The sequence below is a fragment of the Equus przewalskii genome, chromosome 15 (genome assembly GCF_037783145.1).
Source record: "Equus przewalskii isolate Varuska chromosome 15, EquPr2, whole genome shotgun sequence".
Taxonomy (NCBI): Eukaryota; Metazoa; Chordata; class Mammalia; order Perissodactyla; family Equidae; genus Equus; species Equus przewalskii.
Window position 1 is genome coordinate 48,639,490 of NC_091845.1, and position 25,010 is coordinate 48,664,499.

General features: G+C 36.5%; 1 protein-coding gene across 9 annotated transcripts in view; it reads right to left on the bottom strand.

Annotated features, from left to right (window-relative positions):
* The window catches only part of OXSR1 (oxidative stress responsive kinase 1), a 99,179-nt gene that overhangs the window by 66,663 nt on the left and 7,506 nt on the right, over window positions 1–25,010 (bottom strand). For 6 of the 9 annotated variants that reach the window (XR_011527509.1, XM_008530725.2, XM_070577255.1 and 3 more), the window contains exons 2-3: window positions 14,558–14,670; window positions 8,174–8,282 (exon numbers count right to left, since the gene is read on the bottom strand). Coding sequence is in view for 8 of the 9 variants with exons in the window: in XM_008530725.2 (XP_008528947.1) it covers window positions 8,174–8,282; window positions 14,558–14,670 (222 nt within the window). In the remaining variant the exon portion in view is untranslated. Of the gene's footprint in view, window positions 1–5,655; window positions 5,793–8,173; window positions 8,283–14,557; window positions 14,671–25,010 lie in introns of all 9 variants that reach the window. The other 3 variants (XM_070577259.1, XM_070577258.1, XM_070577256.1) reach the window with 1 other exon arrangement.

Here is a 25,010-nt window from a genome sequence, read left to right on the forward strand (position 1 = left end):
CTTTCAGGGAATCTCCAGTCTAGTGGATCAAACAAATGGAGCAACAAAGACCCTAGTGCACGGAAAAGGTTATTAGATCTGTATTTTTAAAAGAGTTTAAAGCAAGAACTCCTATTCAAAATCTTAGAAGATTTTTATTGATTTCACATCAACCAACAATCAACGGGGAAATTAAAGCAATGCACATCCCAAGGCTACGTCCAGAACAGATATTCTTAACAAGGATATACATGAAGCCCCACCTTTCCTGGAACGACAACCTCTTTTCAGTTTCAGTCTCCCAACAACATAATTTGTATAACTGGAGGGATGATCACGCCACTAAGACCCTCATCCTTAACTGACAAATATTGGTCGTGGAAGGTCCCCCTTCTTTTCCATATGACTTCCTCAGCATCTTGGAGCATCTAACACGATGGTAGTGCTCACAAGCCGCCCTCTTCAAATATCAAAATTACACAGAATTCTTCATATCAACTAAGAGAAAGGTGAAGGTAAAATATGCTAAGCGAAAGAAAACTGGAGATTATCACTGGATGATTCAAATTAATACCTAAAGAAAAGTAGAAGAATGAAGGCAGGCTGCAGCAGTATATACAGCAGTATGTCCTCAGCACAACCTGGAAGAAATATTCTACAGAGGTAATCCATTCTCAAACTTTAATACATGAAGGAATTACTTGGCAAACTAGTTAAAAACGTAGATTCCCAGACTTTACAGACTGTCATTTAAGAGATCTGAGGCAGGCCAAGAAGTTGCATTTTTAACAACCCAGGCTACTTGAACGCTTTTCCATTGAAATCCAAGCATTTCTCAGAGTAAAAGCAAGTAAATTAAATAATGGAAAACAAAAGGGATTTGGTACAAATTTTGTAACAAAGCAGAAAGTTAAAATGTAGATCATCCATTCCACAAACCATCTCACATCTGCCTTCATAGCCTACAGCACAGAACATTTAAAAAGCAATGCAAGGGGCTGACCCGGTGGCATAGTGGTTAAGTCTGTGCACTCTGCTTCTGCGGCCTGGGGTTCACGGGTTCAGATCCTGGGCGCAGACCTACACACCACTCACCAAGCCAAAACAGAGGAAGACTGACATAGATGTTAGCTCAGGGATAATCTTCTTCAAGCAAAAAGAGGAGGATTGGCAACAGATGTTAGCTCAAGGACAATCTTCCCCACCAAAAAAAAAAAAAAAAAAAAAGCAATGCAAAACTTTAGCTGTCCAAGAAAATTATTATTAAATATTAAAATAATATTCAAAAAGTGATGAAACATAAGCTAGTTTAAGATGCTTGTTAAATCTGATCATTATAATCCAATCAAATTAGTTACTCAATTAACACATTCCTCATTTTACTTTTTTTTTTTTTTTCTGTTTTTTACATTTTGTTCTGTTTTATTTATTGTATCTCTTTTATCACCAGACTTTTGGGTTATTCTTGCTGTTTTTTTTTATTAAGATTATGATACATTACAGCCTTGTGAGATTTCAGTTGTACATTATTGTTAGTCATGTTGTGGGTATACCACTTCCCCCTTTGTGCCCTCCCCCCACCCCCCCCTTTTCCCTGGTAACCACCGATCAGTTCTCCTTGTCAATATGTTAACTTCCACCTATGAGTGGAGTCATATAGAGTTCATTTTTTTCTGTCTGGCTTATTTCGCTTAACATAATACCCTCGAGGTCCATCCATGTTGCTGCAAATGGACCAATTTTGTCCTTTTTTATGGCTGAGTAGTATTCCATTGTGTATATATACCATATCTTCTTTATCCAATCATCAGTTTCTGGGCATTTAGGTCCTCAGTTTACTTTTACAAACACACATTCTGAGTCCAAAATTAACTCACTCATTTTAGTTACTAGTATTTCTACCAAGAAGTTTTAGCTACTCTTTAGCCACTGGGTGTTGTTTCTGTCATCTAAGCCACAGAAGTTTCAAAGGGGCCAAAATTTGCTTGGTCTGAGTATTCCATTTCAGAGCAACAGACATAGCCTCCCCTGTAGCTTGAACATCCAAAGCTGGTCACTATTAATACCAAGTATTTTCCCTGACTCCTGCTTAGGATCAGGGAAGTCCCCATGTTTTTTCTCTTAGAAGATGACAAAGTTGAGAGCATCCCTAAACAACAAAACAATTCACTAAGACAGAAAATTTAATTTAGATTTCTGCATTTCTACAATTCATTCTTTTAAGTTCCACAGGTCTTTCTCTTTTCCTTTCAGAAGCTTTCTTAATTACTTCAATTTCTAAAAATCTTATATTGCATTATGGTGCTAACAAATTATAGCAAAAGCTGTTTAGATCAAAAGTGCTTCTAATTTCTAAATATTGACTTCCTATATTAATAAATACCAACATTCAACATCAGAGTTTTAATCAGCAAAAATAAGAATATTACAGTTATAAGGACTACTATGAAGTAATTATAATATTGACACACAAACTTATTTTAACCCTGATGTCCAGCTGCTTGATGGGTTTAAGAATGACAGGGACAATTAATTTTACAATTTAATTAGCTTATTAAACTCTACATCAGTACAATGTTGCTAAATCAAAAATATGCTTTTAAACTACACATCTATGAACAGTTAATCTTCAACAAAGGAGCCAAGAACATACAATGCAGAAGGGAAAGTCTCTTCAATAAACAGTGTTGGGAAAACTGGACAGCCACATGCAAAAGAATGAAAGTAGACCACTATCTTGCACCATACACAAAAATTAACTCAAAATGGATTAAAGATTTGAATGTAAGACCCGAAACCATAAAACTCCTAGAATAAAATATAGGCAGCACACTCTCTGACATTGGTCTTAGCAACACCTTTTTGAATACCACATCTACTCGGCCAAGGGAAACAAAAGAAAAAGTTAACAAATGGGATTACATCAGACTAAAAAGCTTCTGCAAAGCAAAGGAAACGATGAACAAAATGAAAAGACAATCCACCAACTGGGAGAAAATATTTGCAGATCATTTATCAGACAAGGAGTTGATCTCCAAAATACATAAAGAACTCATACAACTTAACAACAACAGAAAAACAACCTGATCAAAAATAGGCAGAGGATATGAACATTTTTCCAAAGAAGATATACAGATGGCCAACAGACACATGAAACCATGTTCAACAACACTAATTATTAGGGCAATGCAAATCAAAACTATAATGAGATATCACCTTACACCTGTCAGAATGGCTATAATTAGCAAGACAAAAAACTACAAATGTTTGAGAGGATATGGAGAAAAGGTAATGCTCATACACTGCTGGTGGGAATGCAAACTGGAGCAGCCACTATGGAAAACAGTATGGAGATTTCTTAAAAAATTAAAAATAGAACTACCATACAAGCCAGCTATCCCACTACTGAGTATTTATCCAAAGAATTTGAAATCAATGATCCAAAGAGATTTATGCATCCCTATGCTCACTGTAGCATTATTCACAATAGCCAAGATGTGGAAGCAGCCCAAGTGCCCTTCTACAGATGAATGGACAAAGCAGATGTGGTGTATATATATGTATATATATATGTGTGTGTGTATATATACACACACACATATATATAGAATGGAATACTACTCAGCCATAAAGAAAGACAAAATCATCCCATTTGCAACAACATGGATTGACCCTGAGGGTATGATGTTAAGCGAAATAAGCCAGACAGAGAAAAACAAATACTGCATGATTTCACTCATATGTGGAAGATAACAAATACATGGATAAAGAGAACAGATCAGCAGTTACCAGAGGGGAAGGGGGCTGGGGGTCAGCAAAAGGGATAAAGAGGTACATATGTATGGTGATGGATAAAAATTAGATTACTAGGGGTGGGCACGATGAAGTGTATTCAGAAACTGATAAGCAATAATGTATACCTGTAGTTATACAATGTTATAAACCATCATGTTCTCAATAAAATTACTTGGAAAAAAATATATATATATACATGCTTTTGCTGGGGCCAGCCCAGTGGCCTAGTGGTTAAGTTCACCCATCCACTTTGGCGGCTCAAAGTTTGCCAGTTCGGATGACAGGCACAGACCTATGGACTGCTTATCAAGCCATGCTGTGGCAGGCGTCCCATATATAAAATAGAGGAATATGGGCATGGATGTTAGCTCAGGGCCAATCGTCCTCAGCAAAAAGAGGAGGGTTGGTGGCAGATGTTAGCTCAGGGCTAATCTTCCTTTCAAAAAAAGGCTTTTGTTTTAAATATTTTGGCTAAAAATGTTGATGTGAAAGAAGGCAGCCTATACATATTTCTGTTAACTTTGGTTATTTATATTTTTTAATTATTCAACAGCAGCCCCTGATTATCAATGGTCCTCTCCTCTCTCTCTCTCTGTTTCAGCTGTGATCCCCCATCAGTTCCCAAGACACACAACAGTTCCCTCCTGCCTCCAGACCCTTCTCTGCACGGCATCCCCTCCACCTGGATCACTACTCCCATCCACCTCCCACTTCACCTGGGTAATTATTATCTATTCTTTAGGTCTCAGCTGAACATCACCTCCTGAGGGAAGTCTTTGTTAACTCCACCATATCCATTCTCCCTTAATGAGGTTAGGTTCTCCTGGTACTTGTTCCCATGGCACCTGATACTTCTTCATGGCACTCGACACACAATTATTCAAGTGTAACTTTTCCTTATTAGCTATAAGAACAAGAAACCAACAGTCTGATTTGCCAATGTATTGGTGATCAATAAGTATTTGATGAATGGCATTTTAACTGAGCTATCTTGACAGAGTTTCCTCCTATTTTAAAAAAATTCAAAGTTGTACTTAGTTCTACTTTTTGTTTCCTAAATATTGCTTAATGTATCTCTTCAGTTTAAATGCATATTCACTTTACAAGTATAAAAGCAAAATTTCATTTTCCTTAAATACGATGCAAAATTTTAAATATTTTACAAGGTTTAGATGTAAGATTACGTTGACTCATAAAAATGTAAGTAATTATGGAGGCTGGCCCTGTGGTATAGTGGTTAATTAAGTTTGTGTGCTCCGCTTCAGCAGCCTGGGGTTCACAGGTTCAGATCTCAGGTATGGACCTACACACTGCTCACCAAGCCACGATGTGGTGGCATCCCACATACAAAATAGAGGAAGACTGGCACAGATGTTAGCTCAGTGTGAATCCTCCTCAAGCAAAAAGAGGAGAATGGCAACAGATGTTAGCTCAGAGCCAATCTTCCTCACCAAAAAAAAAAAAAAATAAGTAATTATGAAAAGAATTAATGCCTGGAACATGTCTGGAAATTATCCTCCAGGAAATCTGCTTAATACTAGGCTGGAAAAATTGGGCACTGACTCAGGAAACTTAAGACCAGGAAGGACACAATAGTGCATTTAAAAGACAGCCCAGCCAGCTACATGTTCTGCCCCTTCTGTGATCACGACATATACCCACTGAGTTCTTTAAAAAAAAAAAAAAGTCATTCTACTTAGGAGTAGCAGAAAGGATGGGCTGGCATTCAGGTATGGATGAGAAAATTAAGCAGAGGATTTATTCCTAGTCATCAGAGGACTTTTTAGCAAAGCATTAAAAACTTTGTAGTACACATTTTTCTAAATTACAAATAAAGAAAATTATGCTATAAGTGATCAATAATGAAAGATACAGTATTACCTAATATTCCCATATCTGTCCATACTGAAAGAACCATGCTTGACCACCATCTTGAAAGGTAGTTGGTGTTAGCAAGGCTTCCAACCATCATATGAACAGGGCCTTTAACAAAGCAATCCAGTTTCTCCAGTGTGTCACTAATGGGATTGAAACAAAAAGGTGATTCTGGCTACACTGAAAGGCATCAAATAACAAGGGATTATTATTATTAATGACTAAAATTTCTTGTCCCCCTCCTACATGTGAGCACAGTGGTGGATGCTCTACTTATACTACCTCGTAGACTCCTCCTCAATACCCTGAAATACAGAAAGCTATCTCTATTTAACAGACAAGTCAACAGGTTCAAGGAGCTGAAATAGTTTGTCCAATAAAATACAACTGCTAAGTAAAAAAGCTGGAATTTAATTCTAAGGCCTATGCTCTTTCCTTTACAGCCTCTCTGGGGAAGTAAGGTGTTCAATGATGTAGGGTATTAAAATTGCAAAAGAACATGGATTCTCTTTTCTGTAACCCTACATTCTAAAATGGAAAATTACGCTCCTATACAAAATACACACACAAACAAAAACCAAGCAGCATTGTGATGGGAAAGTCAGGTGGCTCCATCACTCATTAGTCCTCTCAATCTTGCCACATGATTCAAATCCACGCCTTGGCAAAATGTCTAATTTACTACACGGCATGGGTCTTCAGGTAACCATAACAAAATATTCAATCTACACATGCCAAGGGTCCACCATTTGCAATCAGCAATACTTACATTTTATTCTAACAACTAAAGCAGAAATAATTGTACACATATTGCAGGATAAAGCACATAATTAATTATGCTAATATTGAGGACCGAGATTTTCTGTGAAGAGAAAAGAGATTCAAGTATAATTTTAAAGTTTTAAAGGTCTGTAATGTTAAACATGAATTGAGAGTATTAGTGTCAAATCATGATTTATTTTTAATATGCTATATTTCCAAGATCTTTCAACTAGAAGCAGTGACAAAGTAGTAGCAATGAGCAGCCCAAGCATTCAAGTTATGCTTTCTAAATACCATTCCCCATAAAAAAGAATATTGGCTGATTCTGGGTCTGAGAGAAGCAATATAAAGGTGAACCTAGGAAATCTTGAACAGAAAAACAAGGACATTATCAATGATTGATGGATTCACGTGAAAAGGACACAAGAGTAAGCTTGAAGGGACTCCCACTAACAAAATGTTGGACAACCTGAGCATCCGAAGAATAGAGTATAATTGACTGAACTATATAGAATATACAAAAATCCTTGAGACTACATAATGATACTAAAAAAAATGAAAGCCTTAACCAATGGGAAAAAGAAAAAAAATCAAAAACCCTCTGATTTACTACCACTGGAGGTGATTATTAAACTAACTCTTTACTCTGAAAATTGGTCCTTAAAAAGAAGAATCAATTATTTATCCTGCCTTTTCCATAAGAATTACAGTAGAGATTAATCAAAGAGCCCCAGTTAATAAGGTAAAGTTCCTTTACACAGAAGAATGCCAGTTTGTAAATGTAAAAGAAAGGATGCAATAAGAAAAATCACCATTCTGTAACCCCTGGATAAAATAATTGATTCAAACAAAGATTGCTAATGGATGCTAAAATCATTAGACAAAAGACTTACAGAAACCAAATACTCACAGTGCCAAAGTATTATCTTACAGATTACCTGCTAGCTGCAAAGGGAAAAAAAGTTACCTTTTCCATGAAGCGGCCTGGCCATCATAATCTTAAGCAATCAAACTTAAATCACCATTAAAGATACAACCAGATAGCAAACACTTCCTGATATGTGATACAATATGAAGTACACAGCATTACCTACAAAATATTCTGTTTAAAAATACTTTAATCGCACTTTTCAGTCTAATTTTCAATTTGCAAGAAATAGAGGAATATAAATCAAGTTAAACATCACCAGGATGAAATAACCAGACAAATCCAGAAGAATGTGGGACATTCTACAAGACAGTTATCATCAGACCCTTCAGACCAGACCCTCCAAGAAGTTTAGGTCATGGAAGAGAGGAAGTGGGAGGGAACCATCCTAGATTAAGAGAGAGTTAAGAGGCACGACGACCAAATGCAATGTGTGAAACCTGTCTCAGTTCTTCTTTTTTTTTAGGAAGATTAGCTGCTGCCAACCCTCCTCTTTTTGCTGAGGAAGACTGGCCCTGAGCTAACATCCGTGCCCATCTTCCTCTCCTTTGTATGTGGGATGCCTACCACAGCATGGCGTGCCAAGCGGTGCCATGTCCATACCCAGGATCCGAACCGGCGAACCCCGGGCCACCGAAGTGGAACATGTGAACTTAACCACTGCGCCACCGGGCTGGCCCCATCTCAGTTCTTACACCAGCATCAGTAGGAAATACTATATTCTTAGTATCTCCTTAAATGCAGATGTCCATGAAAACCAAACCAGGATAGAAAAGAACATTTTTATTAACTTTCCAGCCTATGGAAGTTAACATTTCATTGTACTCTACTCACCTCCACTTAGCAGCTTCATGACTAGCCACAGCTCATCTTTTACCACAAAAGACGTGTAGTAAGACACAATATTAGGATGATGGCACTGACTCATGGCTTGAATTTCTTTCTACAAAGAAGAGAAAACATAATAATTCATTATATGTAAGCCTAAAACAACACTACAAATTAGTGAATCCAGATTTGGAAATCCCAAGGCTATATCACAACCCTTCTGGGATCTCCATGGCTCTGATCTCTTCAAGAATGGTTAAACCAAAAAACCACTTAGTTTCCTTCAGTCCATTCTGACTCTGCCCCTTTCACTCGTTACACTAGGAATCTTTGAAACCAGAAACATGCACTGTTTATCACACTCTGGCACAGCACCACACAGGCCTCCACTGTAACACACATTTTTACTTCAAGGTGCCCTTGAAGAACCATCTTGGGAAATCTGGTTTTAGAGCCACAGAGAATAATTACTAATAAACAGAGGGTGGTTTTTGGTTTATTTGGGTTTTTTTCAAAATATTGTTTCATCTCATTTTTGTGAAATGATTAACAATTTTCACGCTAAAGAGAAATATACTGAAAACAGGGCAAGCTCACATACTAAATCCAAAGTAGAAACCTGAGCCAAAAGTCTAAGCTTACACTATCTTAGTTAACGACTTTAAATTAGATATGGTGTGATAAAACTCCTTATAAAGGCTTGTGTGATCAGGGCCCTGCTTACCTCTCTAGTCTCATTCCTATTTCCTGTTGACCCTACGTGCAACATACCCCAGTCCTCTGATCCAGCCACAGTCACTTCAAGTGAGCCACGCTGCTTCTAACCATGAACATTTAACACTATTGTTCCCTTTGCCTCAAATACACTTTGCTCATTTTTGCCTAGCTAAAAATGCCAATCCTTCCTTTTGATCTCAGCCGAAATATCATTTCCTCCCAGCTCCCCAGTTTGAGTTAGGTGTCCCTTCTCTTGGCTTCCAAGTTCCCTGTATATCTCCTTACATCATGGCACATATGTACTGGATGGTACATCAGATAGTTATTTGTCTGTCCCTCCCTGCTAGACTGAGAGCTCTGTGAAGGCAAGTACTTAAAAGTGGATTCCTAAATATTGTGGAATTTACCATACTATACTGTAATTGCCTATTTATTTTTCTGCAGCCCTCACAAAACTGTAAGCTCAATGAGAGCCAAGACACTGTAGTCCTGGCACTTATCATTGTGCCTGGCACAGAGTACACCTTCAATAAATATTTGCTGAATGAATGAAATCCTATAGCGCTTTTACAGCTTCTACTTCTTCATGTACTTGCCCTATGCCCTTGGTATCTGTTCAGTGAGATCAATTGTGTAAAAGTTGCCCACAATCCCTGATTCAAAGTAGTGCTCGATAAACCCTAGTTTTTCTTTTCTCATCTTCTGTTACTTGAATGTAAATTCCTTTACAGCAAGAACCTTGTCATATGCATTTTCGCAACCCCTTGAAAGTCACTAGCACAGTCTTCTGTACTAAAAGCAAGGTAAATATGAAGGAAAAGGAAGAAGGAACTAAAGTAAGCACCTGCCTATTGACATAGTTATACAGGATTCGAAGAGATAAGATATGTACATATGAGAGAGTATATATAGGACAGCATATATGTGCCAAATGAGTAATAAAGATATTAAATGTTACGAGAATCCATGGGAAAGAACAGTTAAGGTAGGCAGGAAGTCTTCACAGAGGAGGTGGGAACGAGGTTTAGTTCTGCAGGATGGAAAGATATAACAGCAGCACAAGGTGCAAGGAATATATAATTACAAAAAAATGATGAAATATGCAAGACAGATTTCAGGACACAATGACTAAACCTGTCTAGGGTAAGTAGTTGATGGTTTCATCAGATATTTACCAAGCACATACTATGTGCCAGGTGCAGTGGTAGGTGCCTCATGAAACTTGTAGTCTGGTGAAGAAGTTAGACAAATACTAACTTACAACACAAATTAAGAAACAGTTTGATAGAGGAAGTATTAGATACTATATGATTCATCAGAGAGGCAAATTATCAATGAGTAATAATCAGGGAAGGTTTCCCATAAGAAGTTTTACTACTGAACTGACACTGAAATAGGAAAGATAAGGAGGTTTCTATGAGTTTCGATTGTTTAATTATGCAGGATCATATCCTAAAGGACCTTGTAACTGTGTTCAAGAATTTAGGCTTCATCCTAACAGCAACGGAAAGGCATCAAAGGTTTAACTATATTTATTTTTTCACAAAAATCACTCTGGCTGTAACGTAGAAAATAAATAAGAGAAGGCAAGACTAGAGACAAAGACTCAGTTTAAGGCCATTGGCATGATCTGGGTGAGAGACGATAGTGGCCTGAAAAACGATAAATAGCTAATTGCTCGGCTGTAATCACTGCACTGTGGTCACATTACTGTTAGGAGGTGCTGGGTGAACAGCTTATGGGAAGCTTCTACACTGCTCTTGTAACCCTTTGGTAAGTTTACAACTATCTCAAAATAGGAAGTTTAAAAAAATAAGTGGCAATATGAATGAAAAGAAAGAGAGGAGTAAAGAGATAATATTAAAGAGGTATAAACAAGAGAACTTGGTGACTAGTCAGATGGGGGATGTGAGAGAGACAGAAATCACATGGGAGAGTAACAATTAATGCAAAGAGTTGGGATCAAATTGTCTAAGGTCTTAAATGTTAAGCTAATGGTTTTGAGCTTCATCCCGAAAAAAGGGTACTACAAAGGGTTTTCTAACAGGAGACTATCAGAGAACCATAAAATTCAAAGGTTAAAAGGGCCTTAAATATTCCTTTCCTTCTCTTCTATTCCTTTAAAGGGGGACAAGGAACCTTCCTTCATCTTAACTGACATTGAAGTTATTCTTTTCCTTTTCCTTTCAAAAAGAAAAGTAATTATATAAGTGCTTTGTAAGAGTGGTATATTCATTCTGACTCAAATTTCTCAGAAGCTTCCTCAACACTTAATAAGTGAATTCCACCTCTACTAATGAAAGTGTTTTCTTTAAAGTCATCTATTATCTGCTAACACCAGATCTTTTGTTTGGACTTTTTAGTTCTCCACATGAAGCTATCTGAAGCAATTTTTAGGGATGACTTTTCACTGCTTCATGAAACTCATTCATCTTAACTTCTATCACTTACTCCCTAGTTTTCTAATTATCCCAACGTAGGCAGTTTTCCGCCACTTCACACAATTCAGTCAGTCTCCAAGTAACATTAATTAATTCATTCATTCATTCATATAGAGTGAACAAGTCTTTGCCCTCATGGATTGCTCATTCTAGTACTAACAATTTTTCTATCTATAAAATGTCTAGGGAATCTCTATCTTCCTTTCCATTGTCACTGTCACTGCCTGAATTTAGAGTCTCAATAACTCTTGTGTAGTCCAGTGTTCCTCAAGCAACGGGATGCAACTCACATGGGTCATGAAACAAATTTAGTGAATCGTGTTAAAAACAAACAAAAAGAAATAGAACAGAAAATTAGAATGCATTCTACATCATATAATTAAGAACTGTTTTATGAAAATATTGTTTCAGTTATATTAATATTCATGAATATACATGTCACTCCTTCCTGATTCTTAAACCCCTGCCCAGCAGGGTCTCCATCTCTGCCTGTTCAAAGTCTCCCAAGCCCTGGTGGTCCAGGACACAAACATCTCCACAAGGCCTCCACCTTTGTAACTGGGAATTCTCTTCCTCCTCTTACTTCCACAGTACTTTACACCCTTCCTAGGCATTTGTCACACTGTGCTTTGTACAGCAGGCAAGAGCCTTAACTCTAAAACTCTTAATGCTCCCCTCTCAGATATTTGTCCAATGAACCTGGTCATAGCATCTACTAAAGAGAAAAATCGCAAAATACTGCACTGTGTGCCTTCTTTGAGAAAAGCCTGTGAGTAAAATCTTCGGAGAAAATACATGGAATAAGATTTCACAGCTGATTTTCCCATCACACTTAGCAAAGGTTGTCAGATAAAAAAAATATTTTGACAAGAGAAAGGAACAATATACTGCCTCCTCACTAATAACTGTCACACAAGATAGACACCTGTAATCAGTTTACATCAGCACTCTCTGGAGATCCAGAGCACCTTTTCTGCATTATAATAAAGATAGTTTTGAAACAAAATTTTAAAATCACAACGTCAAATGTTTAGTATGTCGATCTAACAGATTTTTTTAAGGCAAACTGAAGGGCTTCATATCTCTCAGAAATAGAGCCCTTGGCACTCAGATCTCAGGTCCTGACACCACGAACACCACAAATAAATCAGGCATTTTTTATATTCCTGATGTTTCTTCAGGGTTTAGTGGGATCTTAGCTGCTTGCCTCCCAAAAAACCAATTATCTTAAACTTGCTTTACTAAAAGTCACTCCCCTACCTTTACTTACTTACCAAATATATAAATACTATATTTGCAAAGTAAAGCTTATTGGAATATGTGAGCAAAACTTACGGGAAATCTAACCAATTTTTTTCCTTTTACTAGGCTATATCAAATTTGCATTCCTCTAAGAAAGGCCCTAGAGTAATAACACAAATGTTACTTTCAAGTATATCAAAAGATATGCGAATAGATGTTCTTTCTATTTTTTAACTAAGATGATAATCATTTTGTTATATGAAGTAGACAATAATAGACTTGAGTCAGAGAGACCTGATTTTCAATCCAGGCTATCACTTACCATGATTTATTGCCCTTATCTATAAAATGGAGCTACTGCCTATCTCAAAGAGAGAGTTATGAGGTTAAAGCACACTTAAGTGCCTGGTGCTGAAAAGATGTTTGCTATTATTATCATGTTATTTAAAACTTTGAGCCTCAGTTTCTTCAGTCATGAAGTAATAAATAATAAGACTTTCATTCATATTTACACTATCCTTATGGATTATGTAAAATAACTGGCAAATGATAGGAATTTATATTGAGCTTCTCAAATTCCAGTCAATACATAGGTTAAAAATATTGTTTTTCTTTAACAGAACTAGTTTACAGTTTAGACGTCTTTTATGATGACTGCAGTTCAAATGTCCAAATGGTGCTCTAAGGTATTGCTGGAATCTGTAAGTCCAAGATCATCAAAAAAGATTTCAATCAGCATCTCCTTCCAAGTGTGTGTTCGCTCACCAAAGACGGCTCAAGATCACTCGAGGAACCCACTTCTTCAGCTTCTGCTCATGCATTACCAACTCCTGAAGAAATACATTTGTTTCATCTGCTTGAAAGTTCGATATATAATTCTATTATCTCTTTTCCTTTGATTCCAATTATTTCCTAAATCAGTACAGACTACACTAGAAATTAAATCCAATCTAGGACAATGGAAAAAAACTTCTGCACCGTCAGATCATCCCAGTCTTAATTCCTGCCCTTTCTATCACTACCTGTACACCATTTTAGAGAAATTACTTAATAAAATAACAATATTAGTTCATATTTGTATGGCAGTTTTCAAGTACTGTATCATTTGATCTTCAAGAAAAACCTCATGAGTACACAAAACAGATATTATTTCCTTTAAGCCAAAGAAATTGAGGATTTAAAAAGTTAAATAATTGAAAAACTATCTCATTTCCCTTGCTGAGCAGTTAGTACATAGTTAAAACTACTCTGGGTGTCATGGTGCATAAAAGAAGTAGAAAACAGTCCCTGTGTGACTAGCTTTTAAGGCTACAGAACATCTCTTACAGCTATTGATCCCTGGGACTCCCTTTCTTCTGCCTTTTCCTAGCCTTTGCTAGGATATGCCAATGCTCCCTGGGGTCATTCTCTCTCCTATCTTGCATAAATGGTCAGAATGCAGATTGGTACCATGTTCCTAGGAGGCCAAAAGTCTTTTAAAGGATATTCTATTTGACTCAGGAATCATAATTGAATGATACTATTTTAAAGAAAGAGAGAAGTAAGCAAGCATTGTTTATAACAATAAAAAAGAGGAAACAAAGTAATTGTCCAATACTAGAGAATAGGTTAAATAAAGTGTGGTCTACCTATTTAATGAATACTACATACATATTGAAAATTATATTAATTCATATTTATAGATACAGAAAGACTTCTATGATAAATTTTTCAATGAAAAGAACAAGTTTATGATTACATTATCATAAAAATACAAAGATGTTTAAATGCGCAGTCTGAAAGATTATATAGCAAGTGTTAAATCTCAGCATGACAGGACAACTAATTTTTTTCTCCCTACTTATCTTGATTTTTATAAACTTTACTACTTAATGAAAAAAATCACAAACCATTTTTCCAAAAAGAAATAAAAAACTTCAACTTATTTCCCACTCTAATATGAATACACAAGAGTATATCACTCCATATAAGAAATATGAGATGTGCATACCAGGAGTTCATCCATGCTAGTTTGACATTTCTCAAGGTTTATCCGTTTGATTGCCACTTTCTCCTTTTTAGGGGCACAATACGCTGCTTGGACCACAGCCGTTGCTCCACTCCCTAAAGATAAATACATAAATGAGCAAATAAATAGACACATAAAAACATGACATTTCTAATTCCCACACAATTTAATCAAGAGAAGAATAATTCTTATCTTGTTCTTAAACTCAACATGAGATGCAGAGAAACACTCTAAAAAGTAGGGTGTCAATAAAAGCAAAAGCCTCAACCAGTTCATAGAATCACCAATAAATACTAGAGCAAAAAAAACCTGTTAGGGTTCCAGTTCTAAATTATGGCTCACATTTCCCTGCTCCTCTCTTCTAAAAACAACTCAATATCCTAGAAATAATTCAATAATCATAAAATGACTCTGAAAGGTAGTAAGAAGAGGGTGGACTGGCTAGGGGGCTCAGGATGTGAGGGAAAGCACCACTGTGAGTTCACTGGGTTTCCTTTTATCTCCCATATGTCCATGAGTGGGCACCAGAACAGCCTGAAACCCAGAACCACAAATAGGGATAGACAGACAGATAAACAAACAAATGAGAAAATCCTGCTTTCTGGCTAAAGGACTGTCAAAGGGGAAGCTCTGCAGAGACCTAGAGGGGAGACAGATTCCCCAGTCTCTACCCAGGACAGTGTGGGACCCAATCCACTACAGTGTCAGTATCAACATCAGCAGGGTCTCCACCCCACACCCAGACAGCAGTAGGCCAGATTGACCACAGGGCCAACTATGTCCCTGTCCCACACCTGGGGCAATGTCCAGCCAATCTGTCCTTGGGAGTAGCAGAGCTGGGAACCCACACCCATCAGTAAGCCCAGGTAACACCTGTAGAGATCAAACAGGAGTGCCCGCTGCGCCAAAAGAATAAAACAGAAGAGAATAGCACTGCAAGAACTCTGAAAACTAAATTATCACAGGAATTACACAGCTCACAAAAGTAGGCTAGGACCTACACACTAAACCCAAATAGAGTAACTACCTACTAAAACAGAAGATTTAAATAGGATCAAGAGTCTCGTAGCATTAATATTCTGAAGGTCCAGGATATAATTTTTTAAAACATCACACATCATACCAAGAACCAGGAAAAACAAACTTGAATGAGAAAAGACAACCATACTGATGCCAAGACAACAATGAATCACATATTGGAATTATCTGACAAGAATTTTAAAGCAGCCATCATAAAAATGCTTCAACAAACAATTAAGAATTGTCTTAAAACAAATAAAAAAACAGAAAATCTCAGAAAGAAACAGAAGTTGTAAAAAAAATTGCCAAGGGGCCAGTCCCATGGCCTGGTGGTTAAGTTCGGCGCACTCCACTTCAGCAGCCCAGGTTCAGACCTACACCACTCATCAGCAACCATGCTGTGGTGGCGAACCACATACAAAATAGAGGAAAAGAGACTGGCACAGATGTTAGCTCAGGGCGAATCTTCCTCAAGCAAAAAGAGGAAGACTGGCAACAGATGTTAGCTCAGGGCCAACCTTCCTCAGGGAGGAAAAAAAAAAGCACCAAATGGAAATTATACAACTGAAACATACACTTTCCAAAGTAAAAAATTTGCTGGATAAGCCCAGCAGTAGAGTAGAGATGACAAAGGATAAATCTGGTGAACTTGAGGACAAGATCAGTAGTTTACTCAATCTAAAACAAAAGAGAGAAAATAGACTAACAAAAAGAACACAGTCTCAGGGAGCAGTGGGATGATAATAAAAGATCTAAAATCCCTGTGGTAAGTAGAATAATGGCCCCCAAAAGATGTTCATGTCCTCATCCTTGAAACCTGTGAATGTGACCTTATATGGCAAAAAAGATTTTGCACATGTTATCACATTAAATTAAGGATGGAAAGATTATCCTGCATTATCTGGTTGGGTCCAATGTAATTACAAGGGTCTTTATAAAGGGAAGGCAGGAGGGTCAGACTCAGAGGAAATGAAACAATGAAAGCAGAGGTCAGAGTGATGGAGCCATGAGCCAAGGAACAAGTACAGATGCATGCAACAACATGGATGAACCTTGAAAACAAGCTATGTGAAATAAAACAATCACAAAAGACCACATATTGTATGATTCCAGTTATATGGAATATCCGGAACCGGCAAATCTAGAGACAGAAAACAGACTAGCAGTTGCCAGTGCCTGGGAGAAGAGGAGAATGGGAAGTTACTGCTTAATGGGTATAGGATTTCTTTCTGGGGTGATGAAAATGCTCCAGAGTAAGATAGTGGTGATGGTTGCAAAACACTGTGAATATACTAAAAAACACCCACTGAATTGTACACTTTTAAAATGGTGAATTTTATGTTATGTGACTTTTATCTCAATTTTTTTTAAAAAGATAAGGGAACACTACAAACAACTTTAGCTCATAATTCAACAATTTAGAAAAAATGGATCAATTCTTTGAAAACAACTAATTATCAAAACTCAGCCAAGATAAAGTAGATATCATGAATAATCCTATAACTATTAAAGAAACCAAATTTGTAATTGAAAAGTTCTCGAAAAAATCCCTAGGCACAGATGGTTTCACTGCAGAATTTTACCAAATATTGAAAGAAAAATTAACAGCCATTTTACACAATGTTTTCCAGAAATGGAAGAAGCAGGAACACTTCCCAATTAATTTTATGACGCCAGTATTGCCAATACCAAAACCAGACAAAGACATCACAAGAAGACTACAGACCAGTATCTCTCAGGAACTTAGCTGCAAAATCCCTAACAAAGTATTAGCAAATTAAATCCAGCAATAGATAATACACCACAACCATGTAGTATGTATTCTAGGTACGGAAGGCTGGTATAACACTAAAAAAAAAAAAAAAAATCAATGTAACATACTGTATCAACAGATTAAAGAAAAATAATTACATGATCCCATCAATTGACATAGGAAAGCGTTTATTAAAAATCTAACACCATTCATGATAAAAGCTCTCAGAAAAGTAGGAATAGAGAAGAATTTCTTCAACTTCACAAAGAACATACAAAAAAACTTATAGCTAACATCAAACTTAATGGTGAAAGACTGAATACTTTCCCTTTAAGACTGGGAAAAAGGCAAGGATGTCCCTTCTCATCACTCTTATTAAACATAGTAATGGAAGTTCCAGCCACCACAATGAAGTAAGAAAAAGAAATAAAAGGCATCCAGATTGGAAAAGAAGAAATAAAACTGTCCCTATTTGTAGACGAGATGTTTGTCTATAAAGGAAATCCCAAGGACTCTACAAGAAAAGCTCTTGGAACTAACAGCAGAGTTCAGCAAGGTTGCAAGATACAAGATCACCACACATAAATCAACTGTATTTCTATGTACTAAGAACAAACAAGTGGAAACCAAAATTTGAAAACACGTACCATTTACAATTGTACCCCCAAAATGAAATATTTAGGTATAAATCCAATAAAATACGAACAGGATCTGTATACTGAAAATTACAAAAATTGATGAAGGAAAGCAAAGAAGATCTAAATAATTGGAGAGACTTACCATGTTCACGGATTAGAGAACTAAACATAGTGAAGATGTCAACACTCCCCAAATTGACTATATTCAGGTTTAATGCAATTTATATCAAAATTCCAGCAAAGTATTTTGTATACATAGACAAGCTCATTCTGAAGTTTATTTAAGGCTATTCTAGGAATAGCCAACACAACAGTGAAGAAGACAAAGTTGAAGGACTCACACTATCCAATTTCAAGACGTCTTATATAGTTAGAGTAATTAAGACAGTGTGGTATTGACAGAGGGATAGATAAACACACATACAACTAACAGAGAACCCAGAAACAGATTCACACAAATGTGCCCCATTGATTTTTGACAAAGGTGCGAAAACAATTCAATGGAGAATAACCTATCAGAATGGCTAAAAAAAATTCTCTTTTTCAGTGATAAGACCAAATGTTAGTGAGGATGTGGTGAAACTGGATCACTCGTACATTGCTGGTGGGAATTTTAAACGTAGTACAGCCACTCTGGAAAACTGTTCGGTCATTTCTTTTAAAACTAAAAATGGATTTGTATAACTCAGCAATTGTATGCTTGGGTATTTATCCCAGAGAAATAAAAACATATGTTCACACAGAAACCTGTGTATATGAATGTTCATAGCAGCTATATTCATAATAGCCAAAGACTGTGGACTACCCAAATATCCTTCAACAGGTGAATGGTTAAACTATGGTAAATCCATACAAAGGAATATTACTCAGTAACAAAAATGAACAAACTGATATGCACAATTACTTGGATGAACCTCAAGGGCATTATGCTGAGTGAAAAAAAAAGCCAATCCCCAAAAATTACATATTTTATGACTCCATTTACGTAACACTCTTGAAGTAACAAAAATAATAGAGATGGAGAACAGATTAGAGATTGCTGGGAGGTTGTTAGGGATGTGGTGCGAGGGGTTGGGTTCAGCTATAAAGGGGTAGCCTGAGGGAACTTTGTGGTAGGATACAGTTCTGTATCTTCAGTTTAGTGATAGCTACACAAAGATACACATGTAATAAAATTGCATAGAACTATACACACATGCACACAAATGACTGTGTATATAACTAATACATAACACAGTACATGTATATAAAACTATCAAAATCTGAGTATGTGCTGTGCAGTGTTAGGGGAAAAAAAGGCCTGGGCCTCAATCCATCCCTTACCATTAATAAAATAATCTTCAAACACCATTTTCACAATGTCACTACTCAGATCACTAAACCACAGCACATACTTGACACTGTACTACTTGATAACTGAACACGTTAACTTATTTTCCTTAGCCAAGACATTATTTTATCCCCATCTCCATGCCTCAATGCAAGCCATTCACCCTGCTTTCTACCACCCCCTCCTTTCAAAGCCTAACTCAAAACTCACCAAACTTCAGGAAGCTCCAAAGAAAACATACTTAGATTCAAACTTAAGCTCCACTACTATTAGCAGACTAAGTCTTCATTTCCTGATTATGTGCCTGGACATGGCAATGCTCAATAAATGCTGCTATTGTTCACTTATTTACCCATTATCTTATTTTTGGACGTTTAAACTGTTAAAAGACATTGCTATGTTTCCTCAGGTATGTGGCATAGGGTAGGTTTATATGCTTCTAAAGTAACTTGAATCTTTACCAAAACATACGAGGACAAATCATCCCCACCAACTCCGCATCTCTACCCATTCCATTAAAAGTGTAGTTTTTGTCAACATTTTAATCATTGGTATGACCATAGACTTAAATGTTCCCCTGTACAAATACTCAGCCTTGGAAGGATGAATTGTAAACACTAAAAGAGGAAAAATGTGCTATCATTAAATTCTTTCCTCCCTTCGTCTCTATTCTCTCATCCTCTTTCCAAATAAAAAGCAATAGCACCAAAACGTTGGCAAAAGAGGGCACAGGGGATGAAAAAGTGCAACATGAATTGCAGAGTAATTATATTAAGAAAAAGCAACTTTGAGCAGACTGCTTCATGTAAAATGCAACATGCTTTCAATATTCTGGGAGAAATACTACCTAGACACTGGCACAGCACTTACTTTGGAGAATGAGATATTTACTTTAATAAGACCCTGTATCAGACTGAATAAGAGCTAATTAGATCATCTAAGAGAAGTATATGGCACTTTAACATCTAGGGCTTTAAAACTTAAATTTCTAAGAGGAAAAAAGCAAAGAGCAAAACACTATAAAAGGATACATATGTGTTAAAGTGTTCTGAAATGATACACAGAAACTATTAAGAGTGGTTAATATAATGGAAAAGAAGCATCTATCATCAGAAGACAAAAGAAAAAATACACAGTATTCTGTCTTTAGATGTCAATGCAGAAAAGTAAGATTAGGTAGGAAGTCCATTTTCCCTAATTTACAAGTCATATTATTATTTATATTACCAGAAGAAATCACTTCTATTTCTATTATCTTAAAATGAAATATCCAAATCTTCTAGAAGATTTCTGGATTTCTAGCAAAGAAAAAAGTTATTTCAGTAGCCAAAGAAGCTGCAAATTCTGCAATCATTTTCAAATTACAAGTAAACTTATATGAACATCAGAACATGGCAAAGAATAAAGGCTATCTTAAACATGAATTGAGAGTCGCCTTTGTTTATATGGTCTAACAGTAGTGAAATACCTAAAAAAGTTAGGTTCAGGCATCACAATTTAGTCTTTTGAATTATCATTTATTGCTCCTATATTCACTCAAATATTTACTTTAAGAATCAAGATTAACATACAATGTATAGTGTATAACACTTTCGAACAGAAAGTTAGCAATTTTAAAAATCTTTCCACAAAACCACAGCAAGTTACCACTTCACACCCACTTGGATGGCTATAATCAAAAAGAGAGGCAATAACAAGTGTTGGTAAGGATGTGGAGAAATTGGAACCCTCCTACATTGCTGGTGGGATTATTAAATGATGCCGTCACTTTAGAAAAGAGTGTGGCAGTTCCTCAAAATGTTAAACATAGATTTACCATATGACCCAGTATTTCCACTCCTAGGTATATACCCAAGAGAAGAGAAAACATGTACATGTAAATACCTGCACACAGATGTTCATCACAGTATTACTCATTAGAGCCAAAAAGTAGAAACAACTCAAATGTCTACCAACTAATGAAGAGATTAAGAAAATGTGGGATATCCATACAATGGAATATTACTCAGCAATAAAAAGCAATGAAGTACTGATACATGCTACAACATGGATGAGCCTTGAAAACATGCTAAGTAAATATGCCAGACACACCAGGCCATATATAGTATGGCCATTTCTATCAAATATCCAGAATAGGCAAATCTATAGAAGCAGAAAGTAGATTAGTGGTTGCCAGGAACTAGAGGAAGGGAGGCATGGGGAGTGCTGCAAATGGATATGGAGTTTCTTTGTGGAGTTACGAAAATGTTCTAGAATTAGATAGTGGTGACAGTGGCACAACTCTGTGAACATACTGAATTGCACACTTTAAAAGGGCAAATTTTACGGTAAGTGAATTATATCTCAATACAGCTGTTATTAAAAAAATCTCTTCAGAGGGCTGGCCTGGTGGTGCAGCAGTTAAGTTTGTGCACTCCGCTTTGGCGGCCTGGGGTTCAGAAGTTTGGATTCCGAGTGCAGACCTAGGCACTGCTTATCAAGCCATGCTGTGGTGGGCATCCCACATATAAAGCAGAGGAAGATGGGCACAGATGTTAGCTCAAGGCCAATCTTCCTCAGCAAAAAAAGGATTGGCGGTGGATGTTAGCTCAAGGGTAATTTTCCCAAAACAAAAAAAAAACTCTCCTAGTATGTCACCAAGTTTCTAATAATAATGTGCTACAAACATACAAAATTGAAAACAATTTACATATATAACTATATAATTCAACAGATGTATTTGTTACATTTAAGTCCATTTGAAATTCCTGATTAATCTCACACATACACAGCCACAGTCAACACTGACATGGCTTAACCCAAATCACAATTATAACAAACTAAGTAAAAACTCTGCATAAAACTCATATAATACAAAATTCAAAATAAAATCTGATATTCAAGAACAAGTTCACCATTCAACATCATCTAATACTAGTATACTCGAACTATTTTGACAATAATTTAGGAACACTAACATATGGCTTGATAAAAATGATCCAACATGCTACAATTTGAATAGTTTGCAGTTTGCTTCTTGGCTGGGCTCTCTTTATTCTGCAAATGAGTACAGGTCAGAGTTGGGCAGAAGGTTAGTATTTGCCATTATTTCCTCCCTCTCCCATCCCTTCCTCCCCTAATTCCTTCTGCGTATAAACCCTGAAGAAAACTTAACTCTCTCTTTGCTTTCAGTGAGAGGTTGCTGCTGCCCCACTCTGGGAAATGTCAGAGAGGAAGGAAGTTAATCACTCAGGTCACATACCTGTCTGGCTAAGATGAGAGGCATTCTCAAGTCACGGAAGATACAATGTGGCCTCTACAGAGTACCTGTGGTCCCAGAGCTAATATGTAAATATGCTGCCTGATTCTTTATCATTTTAATTTTCACAAATGTACTACCTATGGGTATTCTTTTTAACTATTATTAATTCTCAAACCAGTTATTCTACCCCTAAATAATCCAAAATTGATTGATTATCTTATATACACAAAACCTGAAATACTAGCTTTAAGCATACTAATAACATGTCCACATAAATCAAAACAATGCTGGGGTTAAAAATATAGATATAGGAATATCTGATTTTAAGTTTAGTTGTTATTAATTCCTAGTCACTAGTCCAGAGAATTAACGTCACTAATAATGAAACACTAAACCTAGGTATTACCAATCATAATTGTTTATATACTAAAGTACTTTTCTTTCACCCAAAGATTCACTCACTTAATAAACAAATCTCCCTAGGAGCAAGATATTAAATTCTGCTGTGATTTAACAAATGGCCAAAAGACAAGTTGTTAACGTTGCCCACATCTGATGATAAAAAGAGAATTTCAGGCTCTAATTCTTCTATGCTAATAATCACTTTCATTGATCTTCATATGATCTTCCCAAAACAAATGCCAAAATACTATTCAGCAATCAAAAAATATTTTAAGGTACTAACATAAAGGATTATGGTTATGCAATAAAAACTCTTTATTTCCAACACCACTAATTCAAAATAGCCAATGATGTTCTATCTTTCCTTAGAAAAAATTTCACTTCACAGAAGACAGCAACTAATAATGTAAATACATGGATAGGGAAGAATATCTTAAAAAATATAATTATTTTAACTACCAATTTTTTGCAAGAATTTAAAAATATAAGATTAGAGATACAAACTTTAAAAATATTTCATCTCTTCTTTAAACCAGGTTCCTTCCTGTGGAATTTTTCAAACTACAAGTCAATTTACTGGGTTTCAACCATCATTTTTCTTAAAGGAAATAAAATCAAATAGAAAACATCATATGCATTGCACATGGTAACAGTAAATGTTATTTGGTAAAACTTTTACTTCAGTATAAATACACATGCAAATGTGTAAAAGGTGTCTCTTAGGAATGGTTTAGTCAAAGTGTGAAAGCTACTGCTCTAATGCCCTCTACTGAGCATCGGCCTAATATGAATATAACGGAAAATGTAAAACAATGTCCAATAAAATATCCTAATTCAGACTTGCACTATTTTACACTGTTGTGCATCCTTGATGCACCATTCCCTATGTTCCTCATTTCTTCCACCCTTGCCCTGTCCTCTCCTAGTTAGCTCTTTAACTGCAGTGTTAGTGTACACTACACACAAGAAAGGATTCATGTGCAAAAATATGAATGAGCTTTCTCCTGAAATCCTTCAAACTGGGTAACTTCATCTTTCGAGACAGAAAAGGAGCTGCCCAAAGGCATGAGGGGGACTAAAAAAATTTTCAGACTCTCTCTCTGCTTTACTAGACACAGACATTGAACAGAAAGTAAAAAAAATGGGTATTATCCCTGACTGTGAAGAAAAAATAAATCAAATGAACCAAATCAACTGAAGATATTTCACCCAAAATTTTGGTCAGCCACCACTATAACAGATATATACTCTAAAGGTTTGTTTTTAAGTATTTTTAGTAAGGTTCTGCATTTACTAAAGAGCTAGCCCAGACTGTTCATTCTGAAAGATGACTAAGGCATTGTCACCTGAACCATGGAAAATACAGGAACTTACAATTTCGTAAACCGTTTTCTAAATAAGGCCTTTTGTCACAGTCATCTTGAAAATGAAAGCTCCAAGAACTGGTGAAACAGCTGTAAGAATAGTCATCATCATAAAAATCATGCTATTTGCTCCACACAAAGATGAAAATAAAGACACATGGCCATATGCTTTGAGTAATTATTCAGGCAGCCTTATGGTTTTGCAATGAATCACCCCTCTCTCCCGTTCACTCTGTGATCTCCCATCTCAACGGATGGTAACTCCATCCTTCCGGATGCTCCAGCTAAAAGTCTTGGAATCTTCTCACATCTAATCCAATGGCATATCTCTAACTTCTAAATATGTTATATCCAGCATCTGACTGCTTCTCACCACCTCCACTACTACCTGTTTCCCCTGGATAACCTCTCCTTCCGCCCTTGCACGCTTACAAAACTATTCTCCACATAGCAGCCCAAGTTATCCTTTAAAACATAAATCAGAGCATATTCATCCTCTGTTCAAACCCCTGAAATGATTTTTAATCTTCCTCAAAGCAAAAGCCAAGCACCCACAATGACTTACGAGGAGGCCTCACACAGTCTGATGGTCAGGACCACACACCCCTACCGCCTTACTCTTTTGATCTCTTCACCCATCTGCCTTTCACCCTATGTTTCACTCCACTCTACCCACTCTCACCTCCT